Here is a 15,830-nt window from a genome sequence, read left to right as displayed (position 1 = left end):
AAACAATTAAGGAGGAATCTCTGATCTGATTGAAGAAACATCGTCCACGTAAACGTAGCCAGCGTTTTATTGTAAATAGATTTTAATCACACGCTCCAACGTGGGTTAAATTTAGCGTCGGGATTAGATTTAGTCATTGCTCCAGTGTCAACGTGTACAGCAGCTCCTACCAGTGAGGTTTGGGGTAAATGCTGATGCTCATTAACCTTCACTCTCGTGTTATGAGGATATTGTGGGATTTATTCGTTACATTTAAAGCGTGTTACTGGAAGGTGAGCGGCTTCCTCTGCCTCCAGCGTCAGCGCTACCCGTCTGTACTGAAACGCGCCCGAGACCCGAACGGATCCATCTGATAATCTGACGGTTACTGAGGCGGCACAGACGAGACTGTTCCTTTAAGAAGATCACAGGGCAGTGGTAGAGTTGTCTTGAGTCAGCCCAACAGAAAGATGGCAGTGTTCTTATATTGTCATATACAGAAACTTATCACTACAACAAAAGAATTGTGTTTTCAATAAAATCTTCCCTTGGTCAACTCCTGTGTGCCCCCCCACCCCCCCAACCCCACCCTACCCCACCTCCTGAACCCCCCCGCCCCCGCTGAACGTATGAAACACTTACAAATCAAAAACTGGGTTTACAATTTACCATTATTTACATAGTTACAGTGGTTTTTAAAGCACCGCGAGTGGAAGCTCCACAACTGTCGCTCGTTGCTCAGTTCGATACAAACTAAGAAAAAAAAAAAAAAAAAAAAAAAACCTGCTGCGACTCTGAACACCTGAACCTCAACAAGTGACTCGGTTTAAACCATCAATACTGTGCAATGCGTTCAGCGTGTTACAAAACAAACAAATGGCTTTTTGTTTTTTTGGATGTGAAATGATGGTTCGACTCGTTTGTTTTGCAACACACGGCTCATTTGTGGACGTTTTATTAATCGGCTCCTTCTCTCGGATTGTATCGCTGCTCCTGTGTGACTCGGGGTTTAAAACTTAAAACAGCCCTGTAGTGACTAAAAGACTAAAAGGGAACCTCTCTTTCTTGTCGGTGCAGCGTTACACCCCTGCACAGAAAGGAGATCTTAAAATCAGGTTGTTTTTGTTTTTTTTAAAGGATCAAATTATTTGCCGCTGCTCCGAGAAGACTCTCAAAATCTTCTAAAACTTAAAAACTAACTCTCTGGGGAAACGGGCATCGCTCTGCTTCCGCTTTTGGCTCAAACTGCCCTTTCCTCAGAGGGGCGGGGGCCGAGGGTCACAGGAGGGATCTCCGCCTTTCAGGAGTAAGAGAGGTGAGAGCCGTTGGAGATGTGGGAGGTGACCGACGTGCTCCGGCTGAGCCCCCCGTCGCTCCCCCCGCCGCCCCCCGGGCCGCCGGAGGCCGTCCTCCTCAGCGGCTGGGGGCTGTTCCTGAGCGCCATCAGGGTGGGCCCCCGGACGCTCAGGCCGCCGCCTCCGTAGCCGCCCTGCGACGACGAGGAGGAGGAGGCGGAGGAGGGGGGGGAGGAGGAGGAGAGGGAGATGGGGGGAGGCGGCGGCGGGGGAGGCAGGAGGGCGAGGGACTGGGAGGAGGCGTGGGTGGAGAGGTGATGGTGGCCTTGGGAGTGATGAGAGTAGTGGCCCCCACCTCCTCCCACCCACTCCCTGGCGCGCTCCCGCTCCCGCTCCCTGATCTCGCGGTCGTGGGTGTCGCGGTAGAGCTGGGGGGTGCTCTGGTGGTGTTGGTAGTGCTGGGGGAGGTAGTGCTGCTGCTGGTGGTGGTGGTGGTGGTGGGAGGAAGAGGAGGAGGAGGAAGAGGAGGAGGAGTGGCCCCTGCCGCTCCTGTTCAGGTCGCTGTCCCTCCCCAGGCCGTGGGACGACTGGATGGACTCGGCCCGGCTGAAGCCGGCGCCGCCGTGGTTCTGGCTGCGCCAGGACGGGGTCGCCACCGAGTTCTGGACGCTGTGGCTCCAGTGGCTGCCGGAGCGGGGGACGGGCCGGGACGGCCAGCCGCTGGAGCCCGAGGACGGGCTGGGGGTCGGGTAGCCCTGGTTGAAGGCCTCGGCCGGGATGCCGGTCAGCGCCATGTTGCTGAAGCCCAGGCGCATGCTCTCCGAGTCGAAGGCCTCGATCTCGTGAGCCTGGCGCTCGAGCAGAGTCCGGATTCGCTCCGAGCGCTCGTTCTGCAGAGACAGCATCTCCTCCTCGATCTGACGGGATGAGGGGGGGTGGACACACACATCCACGGTTAGGACTTGACTCAGCACCGTAACAAACATAAAAACCTTCATAAATGACCATTTTAAGTGCCAACATTTCCTGGAAAACCACAAAAAAACGTTCACAACTATAAAATGTTGCCACTGCTGCTCCTTAACTGCTAAACCGATACTAACCAGTAATACTTTTTTTTTCCGTTTGTGGCCATTTCACTGATGTTTTACCAAAGTTGTGTCTGGGTGGAAGTGTGAACCGTACCCTCTGCTCCAGCAGCGCTCTGCGGATGGACACCCTCTGCTCCAGGTCTTTCACCTCCCGCTCGTGCTGGGTGTCGGTGTGGATCTTGATCTTGCTCTGGTAGGCGTTCAGCAGCTCCAGCTCCTGCTGCAGCTGCATCCGGAGCACCTGGTACTCCGCCTCCTGGGTCTCGTCCAGACGCAGCTGCAGGTGGAGACAGATGAAGCTCGGTGTCAGCAGAGCTCAGGCTTAAACAACAGATCTTCAGCAGATCAGAATTCCAGCCATTGATCATTTGACGTGCTGCCGCTTTGCTTCCTCTTGGAAAATAAGTGAAAGTTTGTTGACATTTTATAACAACTTGTGTGTAGGTCTTTTTGGTGTGGGTGCAGTGTTTCAGGTGTTCGAGGTGCGCGGAGGTTTCCTTGCCTTACTCACAGCCTGTGTGGACAGCATGTCGTTGACGGAGTGGTCGTACTGCTCGGCCAGGATGGCCAGCTTACGTGTTTGCTCCTCTTTGAGGCGTTTGAGGACGGCCTTGTGGTCGGATTTGGGAGTGCTCTCCAGCAGGTGGTTCCTCAGGGCTTTGTACTGGCGCGTCTGGATCTTGCAGGTCTCCTGGAACTGACGCTTGATCTGCAGCTCTTTGGACTGTAACGCCACCAAAGAAGAGAATTTAACTCAACATAATTTGGATATTTCATACTTGGAACAACAACCAGGAGATCCTTCATGGTTCTAATGTTCTTGATCTGATTGTTGAAGCTCGTCCTCGTTGTCCGAAGTCTGCTACGTACCTTGAGGCTCTTGGGCTGCTGCCGGACCTCCATGGCATGTTTCTGTCTGAGTTCTTGCTCGCGCCGCTTGTTGTACTCCATCTGGTTGGTCAGCTCGGTCTGGTGCTGCGTCCGGATCAGGTCGGCCCGGGTTCGCTGCACCGAGCCCAGCTGCCTGAACTCCAGCTCCTGGGTGGACTCGTGGTGCCGCAGCAGCATGGCACACTCCAGGTCCTTCTGAGTCTGCTTCTTATTCAGGTCCTGGTGGGCGGCAGAGGACGTTAGATTTGTCACCTGATGGCGACCAAACGCTTCCAGCTGAGCTCCAGCTCTTACCTCTCTGAGCAGGTCCTGCTCCAGGTTGTGTCGGGCAAGCAGCATCTTCCTCTTGTACTGGCGACACTGCAGCTCGTAGTACTGCCTCTGCCTCCTGAGCAAGCTGGCCTCCTCCTCCGCCTGCATCTGCTGAAGACACTCCTTCTGGCGGATCAACCACTCCTGCTTCTCCCGCTTTGGGGTCGACTGGTTCTCGTTCAGCTCCTGTCGAGGACATGGTTGAGGGGGTGAATGTTTTCCAAGACTTGTCTCGTTCTCCCACAGAACGTGTTGATTTGAGGTTTAATTCGGCTGTTTCTACCAGAATAACTGCAGTAAGCTTGAAAAATGTTGAAAATATGTAAAAAGAAAGTATAAATAAGCAACATGTTTGTATTCTTTAACTTGTAGCTGAGGCGCTCCTGTATCAGTGCTGCCTTCAAAATAACAAGACACAAACGCTGAGTTGAGGTGGAAAGCGTCATCTCCTACATGGATCTACTTAGTGTGAGCTCATACCTCCTTCAGCTGCTCCTTGCGCTGACGATACTGGCGTTTCTGTGACTCCAGTAAACTGGTCAGTTCCTTCTTCTGCTGGCCCAGTATGTGCTGCTGGAACTTCTTCTCTTCAGCCAGAGCTGCTTTTGTCTGTAGATTTAATTTTAAACATTTGAACATCCTTAAGCTTTAAAAGAAACTGTTAATTAGTTCACCAACGGTGCATCGGGATCCACCCCTCACCTCTTTCTCCAGGATGGCCTGGTGCTTCTTGGCCAGCTTGTCGGCCTCCGTGGAGAAGCTGTTCCTCTGGTTCTCCAGCTCCTTGTCCAGTTTCAGCTGATGTTCGTCCATCTCCGCCTTCAGCTTGTTCTCCAGGCCCATCAGCTGCTTCTGGTGCTGCCGCCTCATGCGCTTGTAGCCGGACATCTGCTCTCGGAGAGCGGAGCCCTGCTCGTGCTCCTGGATCTGACGGGTCACCTGCAAGGCGGAATTTGTTGAGTGCGGAAATCACCCGCAAAGTGCAGCAGATGCATTTGCTCCAGAATAGAAGAAGCCACGTGAGAGGCGGTGTCCAGATCTTACCAAGGAGGCGGTTCGGATGGTGGCAAAGTGGTCCCGGTTGCGATAATAGGCTCGGCGGCGTCCAGCTGAGGGGGCCTGGGGTTGATCCATCTCCGGCTGATAAGGGTCGTCATAGATGTTGTCTTGACCCTAAAGAGGAGAAGGAAAAATGAAACGAACTCAAGTGGCCGTCCGTTACGGTGTGTGAAGCTTAGAGATGAAGTGAAGCCGCCGGTTTACCGTAGGCCGGTGGATGATGGAGCTGTTGGAGGTGACGGTCTGCTCGCCCTCCTGCATCATGGCCATCTCACTGCTGCTGTCATCAGAGGCGTCGGCCAGGCTGTTGACTGAGCTGCTCTGAGAGCTGGCTGAGATGGACATGCTGGGGACCGACTGGGAGCTTTCCATGCTGTTGATTGTGCCGGTCTGCAACAAGTACTGCTCCACCTCCTAAAACACAGGAAAAAAAATTATTAGTTTGGGTTTATTTTTCTCCCCCATTCACCCAACATCCTCAGTTCACATTCATTCCCCAGCTCTTCACCTCCTCCTCGTCTCCTCCCTCGGTCACGGGGCCGTTCTGCTGCGTTTCCTGGAAGAGGATCTTCTTCATCTTGCGGTACTGCAGGTTGTCCAGCTCCCTCACTGCATCCTTGGTCCGTGCGATGAGGTCCATGATCACCGTCATGGGGCGCTCGCGGCACAAGAACCGATGCTGCAGACGAAGGGACGAAAAAACAACAAATGGTGAGCTCAGTCAAAAGAGAGGCACGCTATTTTGTGAAATGTTAGTAACAACGCTCACATTCAGCAGCACGTCCGAGGTAGGCCGGTCCTGGGGAATCTTCTGTAGGCAAGAGTCAACAAAGTTGCGGAAGGAATCAGACCTGGAAAAACAAAATCATTGTTATTTCTTATAACAGACAGAAGCTCTGTCCTCTAAGGATAACAACCAGTACTTGGATTTAATTTAAAACAAATTAATGTTATCAGGGTATCAGTTATTGTATTTCCCTGCCATGACTCAAATGCACCATTGTCACATTTCAGTGAAGATCAAATAAATACAATAAAAAAAACACATCTAACATCTCAATAAATCTGGAAGCCTTGTGCATGAGTGTAATTTCAGTGTAATAAAAGTATTTAAGATGTACAGATGTATGAGAAGAGAAGGTCTCACCAGTGATTGGACTGCAGGATGGGGCTTTCATTCTGAGCAATGTGGTATAAGGCACTCATAGCATTCATATTAAAGAGAGGGGGCTTCCTCTCCGCTGCAGAGACAATAAAAAAAAGAAAGAAGACTTTCAGTTTTGTCCATTGGTGCGTTCAAACATGAGATCAAAAAGTGAGTAGCAGCAGGTTATACCCAGCTCTATACTGGTGATGCCCAGCGACCAGACATCGACCTTCCCATCGTACTGGCCCTCGTCCATGGCCAGGATCACCTCTGGAGCCATCCTAGGGAGGAGTGCAGAGGAGGGTAAACAGGGTGAAATAATTATCATGGTGGTTTGAAAAGGAGACGTGAAGCTTAGAGAAGGCTCTGATGCCTGCTGAGTGCTTATTGACAAGCAGCTGCCTCGCCGGCTACTCTCCACGACTCCTCAACTCCCCCCGCCTCAGACCGTCAGAGCTTCTGCTCAAAAGAGAAACCGGCCGTTTCTCCAGATTTCTCGTGTGTTTTAATTGTTTAGTTTTAAAAAATGCTCCATACTTTCCTGCTCATTGATGACGTGGTAACAAGAGTTGAACACTCACCAGTAAGGAGTCCCCACGAAGGAGTTGGCCGGAGCCACGATGGAGGCGGAACCGAAGTCCCCCAGTTTGACCTGGCCAGGCTCCGTCAGCAGGATGTTTCCTGCTTTCACATCCCTGCAGAAGAAAATCACGTGTCAGTTCTCAAAGGTGCGTAAAGCCCCCTGTCAACACACCGAAACTCCTAAGAGCCAAAGATTTTCACCTGTGAATCATGTTGTGAGAGTGAAGATATGCTAATCCCTGCAGAGCACCATGGGTAATAGCAGCTATTTCAACTTCCTGGAGTGGCTTTTTGTGAACTGCCGGGAAGAACAAGACAAATTAGGAATCACAAAAAAACAAAAAACAAACAAAGAAAACCGACGATGATTACGTGAGAGTAAATGATGATTTTCAACGAACCTTCGAGGAGGTCTGAGGCCGAGCCGAGGCAGTACTCCATCACCAGCTAAGGGACAAACAGGAGCGATAAATAATTCAGATGTGGATATTCTAATGCGGACAGAGACGTGCTTATGGATTCCTGCCCACTGACTGATAACGACTCTACGCACCCATGCTGTGTGTTCTTTCAGGTAACAGCCTCGGTACTCGATAGTGTTCGGGTGCCGAAGTTTCTGCAGGAACTTCACTTCTTTAATGATGTCCTGCCATTTCTGCACACAAACGGGAAACACGTCTTTACCACATTTATTTCTTTTTTTTAAACAAGAGGGAAAGCTTTCCAAGCTACCAGAAGTTGCATGTTGTTTTTAATTCCACCACTTCCTTACCTCGTTAGTCTGCTTGCCGCTGTAGGACATTTTCTTGATTGCCACCACCTCATTGTTGCGCACATCTCGGGCCTGTTGGCGAATGGAGACACAGTTTATTAGCACGCAGCGAGGTTAAAACGAGTTACACTGGTAATGAAACAACTGTCTGGATTCCCTGGTATTCTTCTTTTCAACACGGTTAATACATGCAAGTAACATTAGCAGCTTTTGTAATTGGCAGATGCCACTAAAAGGGTTTCAGTTAGCTGCAAATAACGATGAGACTTAGAACAATGATGATGTTAAACAATCTTTTTCTCAGTTTTTATAGTTGTACAATTTGCTGCTTCCCTCAAATCTTATGTGTTGGAGAGTTGGTGGCTTTTTCTTTTTTTTTAGAAGTCTATAGATGAATTTGTGAATTAGCAAAAACGACCGCGAATAACTAGAGCGGTGCGACATATATCGTGTACGATGGTAAATGTTGTTTTGACGATGTGCAACTTCACATTATGGAGTATTTATAATCTATCGAAAAGAAAAGACAAGCCAGTCAGGAGGCAGGATTCAGTCACGTGGCGATAACGTGATCTACCACAAGCAGCGTCGACGGCAACAAAACACAAACGGCAACGACTTCAGCAGATGATCTCTCATCACGCTGCCGTTTACGATGGCGTCGCGCCATGCGCACGTCGTATAACCACGTAATGACGTTTGTGTCGGCGGCCGCTGTGTTTGGTTCGGGGTAATGTAACTGTTGTGTTCAACCACAAATGTCCTGCTAAGCAAGAAGCATTTTTTTTTCCTGTTCAGAAATCACATTTTTAAATTTTAATTGTCTGATTATCATTATCAGAAAATAAAAAATTTTTTTTTTGCTCTTACCGCCCACCCTTATGAATAACAGAATTCATCCGCACATGCAATCATCCCTTTGTCCCCGTCATTGTCCTGAATAATTTATTACACTCATGAGAAATATGTATTCGTGCTCAAGATATTTGCATTCTGGAGGAATCAGGCCTCACTAATCCTGATTACAGAACTGCATTGTTTTAAAGAAATCTGCTTAGTGGCTAAAGCTGACAGTAACCCGGTTACTTGTGCGCATGTAAATGAGCTCTGTTTAAATTACATCTTAATGACCTGATGATGGTAAACAAACCAAAATGAGTTTTATCTATTTAATATATATATATATTTTTAGTTTGTCTTATCTATTACTGACAAACTGATAGAAACCTATCTCATGCTTTGTTACTGCAGAAAAACAAACTTTTGTTTTTTGTATGTTCTCTGAGTGCAGGTTAACTTTGGAAACCGTGGCCAAAGACCGCTGACACGCTCATAGACAACGAAGTTTACAGACGCGACCACTGAGACTCCAAACACCGAAATGATTCATTAATAACCTTTCTACTCCAAATAATTGTTGAACTCGGCGTTAAAAATATAGAAATGTTTCACATTAAGCCTCAACTGACCATTTAAAGACAACCGTCCGGGTTTACGGTACTGTACAAAATACTCCCAGTAAAGTGATGCAAATTGATGCACATCATCTATTTTGGTAGCACATCTCTAATGGCCTTTTAAGGATCCTCTGATACTCAGACGCTCGCTGAGAACGATGTGGAGGTGTTAGTCTACCACTCAGCCCGAGGAATATTTACAGGTGAAATGAGACACTCGTTGCTTTCTCACTGTTTTCTAATGAGGAGGAACATTTTTCAGATTCACAGTTTATTTATTAATGACAGAAAATACATTTTTCTTTGCAAACCCGCATAAATAAAATAACTGGTCGCTGGTCAGGCTGCCTGCACTTACATAATTTTTGCTCTGAGCGATGGGAAGAACTATGATCAGAAACTGCCCCAAAACATGTGGAAAAATATCTGTATTCTGCTCCCAGACCTATGAGACTGCATCAATTATTTTTATACTGATGTATCACTGGAGGCTGGAAACAAAAATATCCACCAGAGTCAATGAGTTTGTGCTGAAAATATATATTCAACTGACCGCTTATTTATTTAGTGTCATATTTAGTGAGAACTATACAATTAAATGGTACGGTTACCAACAGTTGGTTAACAGTGTAAACACGGCGGCAAAGAGAAAGAATGTGACTCTCTGCTGCTGCTGCCGCCTGAAGATACGACGGTTAAACCTTTTCAACCTGCCGCGATCAAACAGTGACCGCAGAGAATACAGAGCGGGGAAACAACACAGGAGGTGTCAGAGATCCGCTGCTCCTCATCAGCGCAGAACAGATCAGTGAAGACGAACTTCTGAAGCATCATTTATAGAAGTGCAGTGAGGATGTGTGGAGTGGACGGTTGCAGCGAGCTCTGCTTTTATAAACAAGACCATTTCTTCAAACCAGAAAAACAGGAAAGTAATTGCTGTTAGCGAAGCTTCCAATGAACTGCAGCGGAGCTGAGCCAAACAAAGAGCACCCCTCCTTTAAATAAACTAAAGAAAAGCTAGCGCGAGGACCGCCCGGGCAAAATTAAAGTGGTTTACATGAGAGTTCACACGCTACTCACGAAGTACACGGCTCCGAAGCTGCCGTGGCCGATCTCGCGGAGGTCGGCGAACAGCTTCTCCGGATCATCTTTGCAGAAGAGATCTGCCACATCGGGGTCCTTCAGATTGCCCGCCCGTGCATTCGAGGGCATGGCCAGGGCCTGGAAGACAGGGAAGAGCACAAGTGAGTCCTGGGAGACTCGGGTTGGAGATACATAAACAGCTTAATTTTGAGCTGTGCTCAAAATTCGACTTTCTGAAACGATCCTTGTTCCAGTTTACGTGCAACGGAGAAAATCAAATAACTGATCGGAAACATTTCCTCCTCCTTCACACTAGGTGGCGATATGTGTCTTTCGAGTAGGTTAATACGGCCCCCTTTCCGGTTGACGTATTACCAATGGAGTCATTCATGCAGCAGGCCGGCATTTCAAACAACAAGATGGATAATAGTGCAGCTTTTTTTAATCTCATACATAATGTACACGCTACTTATGGCGCAGATACGATGCGTTCTATCCCTCGGGTGGTTCTTCTATCAGCTCTGTTTACCTTCTTCTTCTGCGAAAGGCTTTCTTGGGTGTTTTTTTTTTCACCTGCCAGTAAAAATCAATTTCCAATCACATAATCTGTGTGTTTTATGAGGAGAACTCCAATATTAGTCAGAGTAACACGTTTTACATGCGCTTAAGTTGTCCAGTTAAAGTCGGATTAAGGCAATCATTTGTTTTTTTTTCACATGCATGTAAACGTGCTGACTGACGGCTTCTTCAGTTGTGGTTTTAGACGTCAACACAGACTCTGGAGAGTCTTCGACACTTTAATTGAATGTCCTCATCTTTGAAAGCGGCCGTCTAATGCGCCGACAGACAACTGAAGTGCACCATTAAAAACATTAGTCATTGCCACTGATGCAGTGCAAGACCTGGCAATCACATTTGGAGTCATAGCAGATTCAAATCTGGCGTTTTACACCATCCTGGAGGTGGTCAACCTTTTAGTTTATATTTGGATCGCGGACTGGGTGCCCACATTTCTTTGAAGGACGAGAACCGTCTGTTTTCCACTTCAGCTGTGCAGAAACCATCTAATTAATGTGTTAAACATGCTGGAAAATGCACTCTTGTACACTTGGAAAGTGACCCATTTGCAAAATCCCTCAGTTGTAGCAAAACAGAGGCTTTTATCGGCTTCCCTAATATTCCCAATCGACGGTTTATGCCTCAAAAAACTGCGTAACATTGCGGGAACGCCACGAGCGACTGCTTCTGGTACAACTGTTAACGAGAAATCTGCACCTCTGCAGAGGAAAAACAACAGCACTATCTCGCACCATTGATCTGATCTGGGACAGTAACCAGCTGACAAGTTGAAGCATGAAGACAGTTACGGGGAAAGTGCGGACGTTTAACTGTGTGAAAAGCCAATTGTTGTACAGGAACAACACACAGAAGGAGAGTGACAGCGTGTGCAGCTGCAACCAACAGCCATTTTTAATTTAATCAGCTAATCACATCCTGCATTATTTTAAATATCAAACAGACATAAAAGATATAATTGTAATCCTACAGGAAGTAAATTATAAGGACTTAGTTTAACACAGAACACAAAGAAGCCTTTTGAAAATCTGGAACCAGCTTTAAAAAGTTGTTCAAGAGTCGTATTGTTGCTGATTATTCTCACCGATCAACCAGTTAATTATCTCTGCTCCACGTTCTACTATTACCAGATTTATGCATGTTCAGTTTCTACTGACAGAAAGCTCAAGGCCACGTCCCTAAAGAACTGCTCATCTTTGCTCTGGTCGGCGTCGGTTTAAAGAACAGGGGGCGCAGCAGATGATTTCAGAGCGAAGAAGATCGGTTCGTCTTCCTTTTACAGTCTGAAGCGTGGAGGTTGTCATGAGACCGGAGAGAATATAAAGGCTGCGCTGTGGTCGATAAAATACCACAGGACCACTTCAGGAGGGACACTGTCATGGTGTGATCTGTGCAGAAACTTAACAGCAAACAGTACAATCATCTGTTCTGTACATCAATAAAATAATAAACGTCCATTTTTAATTAATTAACTTTTCTACAGCCAGATTCAACCACTGGATTTGCTTGGTCCCATTCAGTCACTTTCAATATTGATAATTCCCAAATATTCCACTGTTGCTTGAAAAAGAACCTAATTAAAAATTAACCAACATCTCATCAGCGCTGCAGCTCTGAATCGTGGCGTGATAAATAAAACGGTGACGACCTGTTCATAAATGAATAAAAAACGACACGCTTCACAGTGGTTTGACTGCTGCAACCGAAAAAATCAGAGAGCAGCTGATGGCACTTCACCGTAACAGATCAAACCCAAATCACAGACTCATTTAAATAAATCCACGAAAACCCAAATAAGAGCCAGGTTGAGCTTCAACACGAATCGGACTAAATCAGCGCACTGAACGGGATCTCGGCCTGCGCACTGAGCCGTGGTTATTGACAAACGCAACGTCGTTCTGTAATGGGGTTAATGTAGCCGCTGATCCTTTTGATTGTGAGCCGGAGCCCCGAGGAGAGTCGGCAGCATAAACCGAGCCTCTGTGAGCCGGTGAAAGCCTGGGCGCGCAGCCCCGAGGTGTCCGCTCAATGCGGCGCTGCGAGGTTCGTTCCTTTTAAAGCACCGCCGCGTGAAACGCACGAGCGGATCTGTGCTAGACGAGGAGACGGATTCCCACCCTCCCGCCCCCCTTGACCCAACATTTCTTCAAAACGCAGTGAACCAATTTCCAATTATACATTATGTGGCGCTCTGTGGCCCGATGGTGCTCGTTCCGAGGCGAGGACGCAAACGAGTGCAGCCGCCGTCTGCAGTCAGGATTAAAAACAACCGATCTGAAAAATGGGAATCGGGAGCATCCTAATTTGCCTAAAACCTTTACATGTGACAGATTCTTCTGATCCTTTATCATGCCAATCCCCCTCTTTACATTTTCTATCACTCTTCAACACCCGGGGTATCTTCTCTGTTATTGATATTCAAATGTAAGACGTCAACTAAAAGGAGTCTCTGCGGACCAGAACAAATGCACAACGGTCCCTGAGTGACACATTTTAAATTTGCAAGATATCACGTATTTGTTTTGCGTTTAAAAAATGCTACAATGAATTATGTAGGTCAAAATCTTTAAGCATATTTTATAGATATTATGCAGCTCTTTCCCTTATACAATCAAAAAAAAACATTCTCATCAAATGTTCAAAACAAAAAGGTAGAACAGAATCATTGTAGCTGCAGCGTTCAAACGGGGTCACGTTAACTCACTTGCATAAGACCATTGTTGTATTCATGACAAAGTGAAAATTTTATGAAAACCTAAGCTCACGCAGCGGCGTGTATGTCTGCGTGTTAAAAAGAAGTCCGCTAGGATTTCTCCACCATTTTTAGACTGCTCAGCATCACGCCGACATCCAAAAAAAAAAAAAAAAAAACCACCAAATCATTCAGAATTTCTGAGACGCGAGTCTATTTTTGTCACTTTCCAAGGAACGGATTTTTGTTGTCACAAGCCGCCGCACGCAACAACACGTAAGCATGTTTCCATGTGGCAACTTGCGCATGTTCGGTCAAGTTATATCTCGGAGGCAGCTTTTAGGACTAAACAACAGAAAACAAACAAGACAAGAAATCTGTTTTGTCGGTGGCGCGGAGCGACCATAATCACATGTCTGAATTCAGCACTGGTCTGCGAAGAGTTTGGAATAAAAGAAGCACTTATTACGACTAATAACCAACGCCTACAAAAACTAAATTTAGGTTTATTTCTTGTAGGAAAGAACAAGTGGCCCGGCTCGCAGGCAATGGAGGTGTGTGGGCCAAACTTTGTTTCATAAAGAAATGTGCACAGCAGCCAATACATGAGAAATGTAACTGAACACTACAAAATGACAGCTGAATGTGTTTCTCTTTAGAAAGACAAAGATTCAAAGTTATATGGGATGGATTAAGGACGTGTGGCTTTGATTTCAGGTTTACATAAGCACAAGAACCATCAATAATAAATGGACAACTCAACTCACCCCTGATATAAATACCTCCAAACTGAAAATTTACCTTAATCAACCTTTACTAAACGATTCAATCCTCATGTTGACATCCTAATGGTATTTTCCTTAAGTGTTTTATTTAAATGTCTGTGTATTTCATTGTGTTTTGATTACGACAATATTATGGTATAGTTCCTGTTGACAGTCCACACATCCATCTGTATGATATGATCACAGCACCTTCAACCCATCACTGTGTATATCTTGCTTACTCATCTGTACCTATGGTCTCACCTGTGCACAGGCTTCCATCTGGAAACATTGTCCATATGCTATAAAAACAACCTGTACCAAACACCACACCATTTATGGCACATGCACTTAATGCTTATTGCACTCGTGGTTCGATGTTAAACTTAGATGCTAAATTGCTCTGTGCCTATACATTTGTAATGTCAGTAAACTTAAATCTAATCTAAAGACTCTTGGTTGATTCTTGATTCCTGATCATCATCCATCCGATAAACAAGTCCTTTCACTTTGAGAAAATCTCAGAAGCCGATAAACCAACATAAAGCTACAGTGGCTAATGTTACCTTTACTATGCCTTCACTAAAGCGATTAACAGTGAAATGAAAATCCTACATGATAACGGTTTCAGACAAACTCTCGCTCAATACCGAGTCTTAATTGTGCGGTCGGGTCGTCAGCTAATGCATAAAAAAACAACAATTCCTCGCAATCGAGCTACACGCTAGCGGCTAGCCGCAGCATTTTAGCATCATTTCTCATTTTTATTCAAGGCATCAACAATCCACCGTCCCCGGATTCAAGTTTGAACCCCCCCTGGACCAGATGTAGTCTCACTTACCGCGGCTTATTGTGGTTCCCCTCCGGAACGAAAAACAACTGTTAGCAGCGGAGCTAGCGGCGAGCCTCAATCCTCATATCCCGGGTTTCGGGTTCGTCTCCGCGGATAATCAACACGACACCTGGCCCATTTCCACCCAACTCCCTCCTGACTGCGGAAACACTGTGAATAAAATTCGCCTTTTTCAGTTTACTCCCCCTAGCTTAGGAGGCTTAAATGTGAACTTTAAGCGAACGTTACTCGGCTAATTGTCTAGCTTAGCTTCGATAGCCTGTGAGCTAACGCTGACATTAGCTGTGGTGCTACTACGGGGTGGGGCGGCTGCTGCTGCTGTTGTTTCTCCCTGGAGCTGCACCTCCGAGCACTGACCCTTCCCGAAATTAAACGCGTAAACTCGTCTTAAAATCTGTGCTCCATCCTTAGACGGGACTTGTTTCTTGCTCCGTTTTTGTTCCTGCTAAAGACAAGATGGCACAGGCGGCCGGGGCGGGACTCAAGCGGAGACCGGAGACGGCGACGTCTCCCTTTCCGGTGAGGTTTCAACTTGACAAATAAAAGGGTCGAAATCATTTTAGTTTCGGGGGCCAAACTAAAATGTCCCAACTTGATCAAAAGCGGCTCGGACCAGTAAGTTAAATAGTATATTTTAATAAATTTTCCCAATAACAGCTGTAATTAGCAATTATTTACATCGTTGACTAATCTAAATGTATCTTTCTTGATTAATTAATCAGTTTGAAAATTGTAGATATTCAGTTTAAAGTTGAAGTCAACGAAAATCCAGAAATATTTCAAAAGGCTGAACCAGAATTTTCAGATAAAAACTCGGACAATAAATCATTTAAATTATAAATAAAAGGTTTCAGTTAGCATGAAACCTATAATCAACAGCAACTTGAGATTTATTAAAAAAAAAAAAAAAAAGTAAAAGTAAATTAGGAGCATGTTTACATTCAATAAAATATCCTTAAAAAAGAAATTTCAAAAGAAAAATAAGTAATAAGTCACATTGCTGTTTGCTGTTTAGTCCTGGGTCCCAGTGTTGTGTTCTGTCCACTACTTTGACTAAAACAATGGACAAATTAGGGCTGGCTGTTATTTTCACTGAAAAAAAAACTGCAGTCATCTATGTAATTTCCGCACTTCTGCGAATTCATGGTGCGGGCCAGATTAGACCCTCTGGTGAGCCGCTTTTGGCCCACAGGCCGTATGTTTGACACCTGTGGTATAAATAAACCGACCTACATAATATTAATAATCTGGTACAAACGCTGGGAGGCTTCATTTAA

At 46.1% G+C, this 15,830-nt stretch overlaps 1 protein-coding gene across 2 annotated transcripts; it reads right to left on the bottom strand.

The window, feature by feature from the left end:
* Window positions 1-601: 601 nt before the first annotated feature.
* On the bottom strand, window positions 602-15,034 carry taok2a (TAO kinase 2a). 2 transcript variants are annotated; one of them, XM_047572553.1, is made up of 20 exons: window positions 14,542-15,034; window positions 9,666-9,806; window positions 7,129-7,200; window positions 6,910-7,011; window positions 6,758-6,803; window positions 6,558-6,654; window positions 6,356-6,469; window positions 5,964-6,055; window positions 5,775-5,868; window positions 5,397-5,478; window positions 5,136-5,306; window positions 4,832-5,041; window positions 4,613-4,741; window positions 4,271-4,507; window positions 4,049-4,177; window positions 3,551-3,754; window positions 3,236-3,475; window positions 2,868-3,089; window positions 2,460-2,642; window positions 602-2,191 (listed from the first exon to the last, which is right to left on the bottom strand). In XM_047572553.1, the coding sequence occupies exons 2-20, from the start codon at window positions 9,795-9,797 to the stop codon at window positions 1,280-1,282; spliced, it is 3,468 nt and encodes a 1,155-aa protein (XP_047428509.1). In that variant the 5' UTR covers window positions 9,798-9,806; window positions 14,542-15,034; the 3' UTR covers window positions 602-1,279. The 2 variants fall into 2 exon arrangements, with proteins under 2 accessions (XP_047428509.1, XP_047428510.1); XM_047572554.1 differs by having other exon boundaries at window positions 2,877-3,089.
* Between the last annotated feature and the right edge of the window lie 796 nt (window positions 15,035-15,830).

The sequence above is a fragment of the Mugil cephalus genome, chromosome 20, assembly GCF_022458985.1.
Source record: "Mugil cephalus isolate CIBA_MC_2020 chromosome 20, CIBA_Mcephalus_1.1, whole genome shotgun sequence".
Lineage (NCBI taxonomy): Eukaryota > Metazoa > Chordata > Actinopteri > Mugiliformes > Mugilidae > Mugil > Mugil cephalus.
This window is presented reverse-complemented; position numbering and strand designations above follow the sequence as displayed.

Coding starts and splice junctions, on each gene's coding strand:
- taok2a (XM_047572553.1), bottom strand. CDS start 9,797: ATGCCCTCGAATGCACGGGCGGGCAATCTGAAGGACCCCGATGTGGCA. Junction 5,042..5,135: donor AGGGAGGAGACGAGGAGGAG/GTGAAGAGCTGG, acceptor CCTGTGTTTTAG/GAGGTGGAGCAGTACTTGTT. Junction 3,755..4,048: donor GCAAGGAGCAGCTGAAGGAG/GTATGAGCTCAC, acceptor TGTCCTCGACAG/GAGCTGAACGAGAACCAGTC.